Source organism: Sinocyclocheilus rhinocerous, unplaced genomic scaffold (genome assembly GCF_001515625.1).
Source record: "Sinocyclocheilus rhinocerous isolate Xijiao unplaced genomic scaffold, SAMN03320098_v1.1 scaffold551, whole genome shotgun sequence".
In the NCBI taxonomy this organism is placed as follows: Eukaryota; Metazoa; Chordata; class Actinopteri; order Cypriniformes; family Cyprinidae; genus Sinocyclocheilus; species Sinocyclocheilus rhinocerous.
The window spans coordinates 1,205,002-1,215,226 of NW_015624564.1; the positions used below are offsets into that span (position 1 = coordinate 1,205,002).

At 34.7% G+C, this 10,225-nt stretch overlaps 1 protein-coding gene across 2 annotated transcripts in view; it reads left to right on the forward strand.

The window, feature by feature from the left end:
• The window catches only part of chst11 (carbohydrate (chondroitin 4) sulfotransferase 11), a 42,415-nt gene that overhangs the window by 22,211 nt on the left and 9,979 nt on the right, over window positions 1-10,225 (forward strand). For both annotated transcript variants that reach the window (XM_016556952.1, XM_016556958.1), the window contains exon 2: window positions 3,494-3,579. In XM_016556952.1, the coding sequence (XP_016412438.1) occupies window positions 3,494-3,579 (86 nt within the window). The remainder of the gene's footprint in view (window positions 1-3,493; window positions 3,580-10,225) is intronic.

The window sequence follows — 10,225 nt, forward strand, 5'->3', positions numbered from 1 at the left end:
ACACACACACACACACACACACACACACACTCAATCAATCCTTATCAGCTGTTGTTTAATGAAGCCACCCAAATACATTGTAAAAATTGAAGAATTAGTAGAATGCTAATTTAAACCACAATGAGGTTGAAGCCTTGTCTCTTTCCACAAGAGACATATAAATGAACAGGACACTTACAAAAAAAAAAAAAGTACTTAAAAGAATACCATGGAATTACCATGGTACATGTCCAAAACAAAACACAGCATTTCTATGGGACATGGAAGAAAAAAAAATACAAATAAAAATAATAAAAAGTAAAATAATATATAATAAAATAAAATGGAAATAAAATAAACAATGTATTGATTTGTAAAGCCACTTTTTAAAATGCCTATTCAATAATGCATTCTTTTAATTATTTTCTAGCACTTTTATTAATTATCCAGCATATCATGTTAATTACATTTCTTTTATAATCAATCGGGAGCCCTAGTATTTTCTTGCTAATTGTTCAAAATAAAAAATCAGTTTTTTTGTGCATCGGCGGGGATCTGATGGCCTGTATTTGTCCAAATGGTGCCTTGTCATCTTTATTGACAGAAAACATCCTTTTTATTACTGAATATGCGGTTTTATGAGTGAGTGTATTTCAGTTGCAGTCTGACTTATGGTTTTGTGTGCTCGGAGCGGTGATAAGGGAACTGATGTGTTTTAGAGTAAGTTACGGGTAGATAGAGACAGATTAATCCTCCAGTACCATAATCCTCGGCTGATGGATGGCTGCAGATATGTGACTGTGTGCTCATGGCTCAGAGGAAACAGGCCTGCTGGGAATGAGCAACTCAAGGTCATGCGTACAGCTGGGCTAGTCAACAATCCAGCCTTTGAGAGTTTTTACATTATTCAGAGCTCCTTTCCCTTGTTCATTGGCTTTAAACTTTGATTGTTGATGAGTTTAGGATGCTAAAACATTCTTGCTTTGCTCATTTAGTCTCCTGATTTCCCCTAGGAATAAACAGGATCTCTGTACCTCAGGTTCTTTAGTTTCCCGGATCTCCGGGATAGAATATTGCCATTAGCTCCTCATCTATCAGCAGCGGGAACATTTCATCATTGTGTACAGCCTCAGATCTTTACAGCTTAATATTCATAACGCTGCCCACTACATGGTTTGCCACAAACAATGGCCAACTGTCTGATGAAGTGGGTGAGCTGAAGGTCAGCAGCGGAGAGGGGGGCAGGTGCTGTGGCACCGTCAATGGTGTTGTCAGCATATGGGAAATTACAGCAGGTGTGTGTCCAGTGGACCACCAATTGAATAACAGCACTATCCACCTGGGCACAGCCAGGTGGGATAATTTTAGTGCATGCTCAGGCAGAATGAACCCATACTGAACCTCAGACAAACACATACACTCATTGTTTGCAGACCATTGTTTCTGGTTGTAATGAGTTTGCAGGCTAGATAAAGTCAGTATTTGAGGTCAAGAAGAAATTAATACTTTTATTCTGCAAGAACACATTCAATTGATCAAAAGTGACAATGAAGACATTTATAATGTTACAAAATATTAATATATTTCAAATAAAATCTTTTGAACTTTCTATTAATCAAATAATCCTGAAAAGAAATATTAGAATGATTTTTTAAATAAATTACATTTTAAAACATATTAAAAGAGAATGTTGCCAAACATAATTGCAAAAATAACATGAAATGATTCTCCTTATCTTTCATTGTTTGGACAGCTTACATCACCGTTTAATTTAAATACTTTATGCAATATGAATTCAAATTCTCACTAAATTATCCAAAAAATTACATCCATCAGGATTTCTGGAAGTTTTTAAACTACATTGGAAACAATGGAAATGGAAAAAATATGACACTTTGTGCCAACTTAGATTTTTCTGTTTGGACTTTTTCAAATTCTCCCAAAATGATCCCAAAAAAGTACATCTTCATTGGCAGGATTTCTGGTCGCTTTTCAACCTGACACAATGGAAAAACCAATACTTATTCAAGTTCCCCCCAAAAAAGCATGTTAAGTTGCCATCGACAAGATTTCTGGTAGCTTTTAAAACTGACACAATGGAAAAACCAATACTTTGGCCAAACATAAATGATTTAAAATGCCGTTCATTTCAAAATGGCCAATATTGGCAGAATGATCAATGCATGACCAATTAAAATGGGTATGAATTTGCTAGTAACAAAGAATCTTGATTGCTTGTTGGCTAAAATTGTATAAAGTACTGTCCTCTGTTAATGTATCCAACCTGTCTTTACAAGTGGTTGACTCTTTTCATGTGAAGTGTCATATATGACAAGGCGAAACTTGTTTTTGGCTTCATAACCTGGCTCAGATAGAATCTGCACACCTTTTCCCACACTTTTAGATCTGTTTTATTAGCCAAAATTCTTAACATTATCGGAAATGGTGAGGGATGTGCAGAACCTGAACGACAGGTTTTCAAATTCTGCGGGTTTGGATTCCATGTGGGCGTATTTACACTAAATATAACAGACTGCACGATTATGAAGAAGGATTACTTCCTCATATGAGCGAGCGAAAAACTGGCATGCAGATGCAAGTGATTTAATTTTGCCAATTAAATCACATAAACCCATCTCTCGCTATCACTGGCGCGCTAATGACAACCCCTCAGGTAGTCGACCCCCTGATCCAAACTGTCTGGTTCTTGTCCAGTAGTCTCTCTATCCCTCATTAACACATCCTTTCTGTTCCTCCATCACTCTCGTTTTCCTTTCATCTCTCGTTCCCAGCAGTCTCGGTTTCATTCGGTTCCCTTACCTTGAGCTGGATTAAACAGTAAGACATCAGACGCTCTGAGAACGCTGTGCACTTACAGGCATTAACACACTTTTAAACAATGCTTTTCTGTGTGCTGTGCACAAACACATACGACTCTTAACATAACACAAATACACACTAAGTCAAGATAATGTTACATGAGAGCGAATAAACGAACCAATGTAGTACTAAATCTGTCAGTCTCTATCTTAGCACAGAGACTGCTTTCATAGGGCACCATTTCAGCAGTGCTGGTCATTAGCTTTCATGTAGTGTAATTTCAGCACTGCCGGTCACTCTCTGCTGACTCGCTGTTGAGAGACAAACTGTATAAAACTATTACTGTCGGTTACGACATGGCAGAGCACCTACACATGCATTACCATGTTTAAATTATTCATCGATTGCAACATACACACTCTAGAGATGTGTGTGTGTTTTGAGGCAGTGACTTGGTATTAAATGTATTGTTTATATGGAGATGTGTTGGATGGCTTTGCATTATTAAAGACTTGCCCTTTTAATGAGGGCATCCATTCAGACAAGTGTGTGTGTGTGTGTTCAAGTGGCCATATGAACACTGCATATCGCTTCAGTGAAGTCTGCCTTGTTGGGATTGGTTGATTTTGCTCCTGTCAGTCAGTGATTGGTTACTCTAACTGTCCATCTGTCTCTCTCTTTGTTTTTGTTGCAGTTATGAGGCGGAACCCGTTCGCAGCGGAGGGCTGCTGCCGGAAAGGCTCCAGAAACGCCCTACAGGAGCTGTACAATCCCACACAGGTATCACTGGATCTTATGCTACACATATCAGTTTATGAGACTGTAGATACTGCATACACTGTGAAAATATCCTGGGGAAAAAAAATGAAGTAAAAAGTGGGGAAAATGTTTAAATAAAAATATATTGACAATATGGTAACATACATGACACTAAAATGATGCGATAAATGTTCACTAAATGACATGAAATGTAACAAAAAGTATTCAAATGTACATAACTGTTAACAAAAAAATATTTAAATAAAAAAATATATGCAGTGAATCATGCAGAAACTTCTGGGAATGCCATTTTAGTGTTTTTCACTGTAAATGATAAATGTGGCTCATATTTTAACTTAAATGTATAATTTTATATATATATATATATATATTATACATATTTTTAACAATATGTGCTGTAAAATACATGTATTTCTTGTTATTTGTGTATATAGATATAATTCATATTTTTTACTAGCAAAAATCATAAATCTTACAGTAAAATGTCATAATATAATCCCAAACTATTTATAAATTTTCACAGTATATGGTAAGATAAGATTTTTACGGTACAAAACTATTCCTGAAAATTAACATTTTTTAATATTTTAAAGTAAATATGAATAAGTAAAATATAATTTTACAATGGTTTACACAAATTATATTTTTCTTTCATTTTTTCATTTTTAATACACTTGAATATAGATGTGCTCATACACTGTAAAAAAAAATTTGGTGTAGAAACAATGTTCACTCAGAAATTGCTAATAAAATTCGCAATTAATTACAAAGAAACGGCAAGTTAACACTTTACGTTAAACATGAAAATTAAGAAAGTAGAAATTAAGTAAAAGTAGAAAGTTTAAGTAGTATTTTCTTGTAAAACAAACTCCAATAATCTTTTAGTTTTATTTTTAGTTTCAAAAATTGTTCACAAGCAGTTTAAATTAAATCTGAAATCCAGTGAATAAATCAGAAATTAATTGGGATTGATTGGACTGTGAAATATAGATGTTACATACAAGAATGAAGGCAGGAGAAAAAAAAAGAAAAAAAAAAAGTGGTTTCTGTGGCCAAGTGAGTTACGAAACGTTACCAAGACAAAAAAAAAAAATTTAATCCAGAATAAAATGCACCAGTGAATAGTTCACAATAAGATCAGAAACATGTATTCGAAAAGTAAATTGAGTCAAATTGATTTCATGGGTCTATACGTTTCTGGTCCTCTCTGCATTGAGGTCAGCGGGAAAAGAATAACCTCTGGACCTCCACTGGAATGCCTGAGTATGTTATTATGGAAACACATAAGAGCACTCACATTTCAATTCCAATGTAAAACATGCACATCTAGAGCTCAGCCGAGCAGATCCGCTCCACCACAAAGCCAACCTTACGCGAGGATTGAATTCATCCAGTTTAATTTCACTCCTCTCTCTTGTCTTTATTTCTCATGCTCACCTTCCTGCATATTTCCACCCACCTCCAACTTTCAGTGATTGATCGCACACCCGTCTGTTCTTTGTCGCCCGACCGACCGTCCTGTTCCAGAAAGCAGGAAATGAAGGTGTAGCTGTAATAGTTTGTTTTCATCTCATGTTCAAAAACTCTTTCACCTTGAGAAATCCCTCCAATAGTTTGCCCCATTCACTTCTATTGTAAATGTTGTTGATTGGGATGAACTTGAATTGTACCAGAAATAAAAAAAAAATAAAAAAAAACCTTACTAACCTTTTTGTAAACCCGGTATATCCAGTTTTAAATCTACAATGGAATGCCATAAACTCTAAAACCCCAAAATGACTATAAAATGATGATTTATACAGGTTTACAGCTCAAATAATACACAAATTTCAACAGAAAAAAAAATCACTAAATGCTTTTATAAAATTATAAGCTTCACGTTTCTGCTTTTAAGTCCTCTAAAACTATTGTAAGTGCATCACTGTAACCTCGATTTTTTTAATGCTACAAATGTTGACTGAGATGAACTTGTACTGAACTCTAAATTTCTGACAATCAAAATGCATGTCAACATGATTTTAATGTGAAAAAGATCACTTCACTAACCTTTTTTATAAACTTATATCCAGTTTTACAGCTTTGTTGCCATTACAATGGAACACTATAAACTCTAAAACGACTGTAAAAAGGTTTACAGCTCTAAAATACATGTTTTAAAAGAATAATCCATTGTAAAGTGCTTTTATAAAATTCTAAGATTCACATTTCTGCCAAGTCCTCCAAAAAATTGGCCTCATTCACTTCCATTGTAAATGAATCTCTGCAACCTTGGTTGCTTACAAATATTGTCAATTGAGATTAACTTGTATTGAACACAGAATATTCCTTTAACTTTCATTTAGATGTTATTTACTATGTTTAATACGCCGTTTTCCTCTTTGCGACCATTGGCTGCTCATCACATGTAGTTAATTTCAGGTTTTACTATCCTTGTAGGAACATTTGGTCCCCACAATGTAGACAAAACCCGACCCTCACACACTCTCTCTCACACACACACACACACACCTGTTCTGATGTAAATTCAAGCTTTTAAACTGAGCTCAATCCCTGGTGGATTCTAAGCGGGTCTGAATACATGTACAGTATATTTAGACTATGTTTCCATATGCAGCAGCACATGTAAAGTTCCATTCATTTTTTCCACAAATTTGAGGCTTTCTTTTTGACCACTCGTGCAGCATTTGCCATATGATACGCATAAAGGCAACAGAGTCCCACTGAGTTTTGGAGACACTTTTACGGGGTACATTTAGAAAGGCTGTTGCTTATCTCGTGAATTTCAATACCGTCAGCTCACACACAGTTGCATATAAGTTCAAGTAGCTTTACTGTGAAAGCAGCCACATTCATGTGGACTATAGAAACACTATACAGGAGATTCAGGTTATTGTAGGCACTCAGATAAAGCTGAAGTGTGCACTTAATAGGCTAGAACACTGTACACTACTTATATAGTATGATGTTGTAATGTTCAACAAGCACCATACTGTATATACATACAGCATGCAGTAAAACGCAACACAGCTTTTATTATTCCACCAGAAACTGTGACAGGTACTAAAACTATTACACTCAGACTATTATAGCAGATTATACTCTCTCTCTCGCTCTTTTTCTTTTACAGGCCGTTCGCCCTCAGCAAAGCTCTTAGTCAGGCTGCATTGTGCCTCTGTTCTGCTTTTACTGACCCTGCTGGGTAATGAGACTTTCACTCATCCGCCGAACGCTTCCGCTCTCTTTCTGTGTGAATGAGCAGGACGGTCCAAGAATCATCTGCTCTGTAAATGTTAGCATCTCAGCCCTAATGAGGACACCCCGAGAGATGTGCAGCTTGGCTTTAAGTCTAGCCGTGTGTGGAAATTCAGCAAATAAGCATTATCATAAAAATCACGAGTAGATAAAGTATTTAATCAGCTTTATTTGGCTTGTTAGGGACTTTAGAGCAATGCACTGTGGGAAAACCAACACATACGCTCTGAAATAACTTCACAAGTGACTGATTTTGAACGCAGTACATAGAAACAAACAAACAACACCTTTAAGGTTTATGAAAAGCAATATTAAATGTGTTAACACCGAGTAAATAAAAGCTTAAAAATCATGAAAAAATAGGCAGTATTCTCTGCTTTCACAAAAATGGTGAAAAACTACATTTATAATGTGTTTAGAAACAATTCTCTGAATTACCTGTTCATGGACTTTAACGAAAGCATACAGGAAACTCTTGATGTTAACATAATACGCATAAGCATAAAAATACCATGTTTAAGAAGATAATTCACTGTAATACAGTATAATTCTACTTGGCATTGCTGTCAAATTGCCATCTTGAGCTTGTTGCAATGCATTCTGGGATATATGCTTTATCTCGTACATTTAGTTTATGCTAAAATGCATGAGCTTGTCAAGCTTCTTGTGTCTTAGAAGGCAGCGTGATAACGAAGATAAAATACTCTAATAAACAAAAATACAGAATTTAATCAGATACATACTTTTTGATATTGACTGATATTTCTCTCGACCTTGAGTTTTTTCTCTGAAATCACTGCAGTGTATTCTGGGTTTGCTTTATCAATTTCTTATTTTTATCTATTTTATACAAGAATGCATCAGTGTTGTTATTGTTAACAAAAACTACATCTATTTTACTGTAATTTTTCTTAAAATTAACATAAAATACGAAAAATGTTAAAAAAACCTAACTGAAATAAAATAAAATAATTTAAAAACATTCAAAAACTTTAAAAAGTTTAGGTTGCATTACTAAAATTACAAAAAATTTAATAAAAATAAAGCTAAATAGAAGCTAAACAGAAATGACAAGCACAAATAAAATGACTAAAACAAAACAAAAAAAAATACACACTGACTTAAACATGAAATTCTAAAGTGGAACAATTTAAGTTTTTTTCAAACTATCTTTTTTTATTTACAATAAATACAATAAAATCATTTTTTGAATGGCTACCATCAACTGTTCAACAGCTGAAAGACATTCATAGAGGTTTGGAACAACTGGAGGGTGAGTAAATGACAGAATTTTCATTTTTGGGTGGACTAGTATCCCCCTTTAATATTAAACCTGAGTAATCGTATCATGTAGCAAGATCATGTTACAGAAATGACTTACCCAAATATCAAAGGCATTGCTGACGTATCAGTTTGAGAGGGAGAGAGGGATTGTGGGAATGAATGAGCAAGTCTATAGAGGTTGGCTGACAGCTGTCATGCTTCACTGTGTCTAAGCGCTCCTATGCCCTTCATCACTGGAACACGGATGCTTGATTTCAACTGTATGTGTGTGTGTACGTGAGAGTGATGGGTAACACCTGAGGGCTGCACACACCCCAACCATCACAAACAATTATGAAAACATGAGAAGATGCAAGATCAGACAGGCACAGAGACGTACCTTATCATAGTGAATCTGACTCAGAAACCCACAAACTGACACATATATTTCACACTCTCATCTCGGAATCGGTTTCACTGGGCTTTAAAAATTCTCACTGCGTACTTGTACTGTCAGAGTCATTTGCAGCGTTCCATATTCAGATGTTTACGGACATGTGGCTTTGCTCTGGGACTAAACGCTGGACAGGAATTCAGGGAGCCGAGCACAGAGTAGAGAGACTTGTGGCTTTAGTTTCAGGTTCACTGAAGTGCACAATAAATTAACTCACTGTGCTATTTTTATATAATAAAATAAAAAAAATGTTATTCCACCAGATTTTGCTATTTTAACATTTTATCAATAATATATTCTGTAAATGTTCTGTTGGTCTCTCAACTACGTTCTTAAAAATTATTACTACAAATAAAAGTGAAAATAAAATAAAATAAAAGCATTTTAAAATGTTTGCCTACCAGGCTATTATGTAAAATCTTTAATATATATATATTTAGTTTAGATTGTACAGATCTCTCTCTCTCTCTCTCTCACACACACACACATAATCTAAACTGAAATTAGTAAATCATTAAAATAAAAACAAGTTTGTAAAACTAATACACTGTGTGTGTGTGTGTGTGTTCGAGAGAGTCTTTGATAATCTGGTGAAAGTTCAGGCAGCCTTTCATTACACTTAAACTCTTCAGAGGAGAACTATAATCAAAGCATCAGATGTCTTGTATTTCCCTCAGCACACAGCAGCAGCAGCAGCACACAGCTCTGACATTAGTTTGTGAACTCACTGAACTGAACTCCTCTATGCCACTTGTCTCTGTAGCTCAGTGTAAGATGCTTTTCAGGTGCGAGAGGTGGAAAATCACTGGCTTGACATTGACTTCTCAGGATCTCTCACTCCCACCCTCCCTCACTTCTCCTTGTCCTCTGTATGAGTCCCTTTCGCTGGCTCAGTGGGAAATGCGTGGTTTTATTTGTTTATCTTAAGGCAGGTTTTTCTGGCGAGGTGGGTCGGGTAAAAGAGGGTGTGTGTCCAAATCTACACAGTGAATAACTAATGAAACGTAGCAAAGCTTCTAACTTAAATACATATTTCAAGTTTAATTCAATTTTAGTAAGTCATTTCATTTGGATGCTTAATTCTAATTAACTGGTTTGAGGGAAAAATATTAAAATAACTTATTTGTGTACTCTCTGCATATTTAGTATATAAAATATTCAGTAAAAAATACTGTGACTTTTTCGATTCAGGTATATAATGTATGACTTTTTAAAATAATATATACATAAAATATATTTAAAAAAATACAAAATAATAAAAAAGTATATAAATTATATACCAGGATATATCTTATATTATCAGTTTCATATGATCAAATATACATAAATGTACAATAATACTAAAATTTGAATGAGAAAAATTTAATAATCATAAAATATGACTGATAGATAAATAAACAAACATATTTTCTATATGTGTAGAAACATATATTCAGGTAACATTTTAAAGTAAAGCTTCATTTTAAAGGGGTCATATGATGTTGCTAAAAAGAACATTATTTTGTGTATTTGGTGTAATGAAATGTGTTTATGCGGTTTAAGGTTCAAAAAACACATTATTTTCCACATACTGTACATTATTGTTGCTCCTCTATGCCCCGCCTTTCTGAAACACGTCGATTTTTACAAAGCTCATCGGCCTGAAAAGCGAGGTGTGCTCTGATTGGCCAACTATCC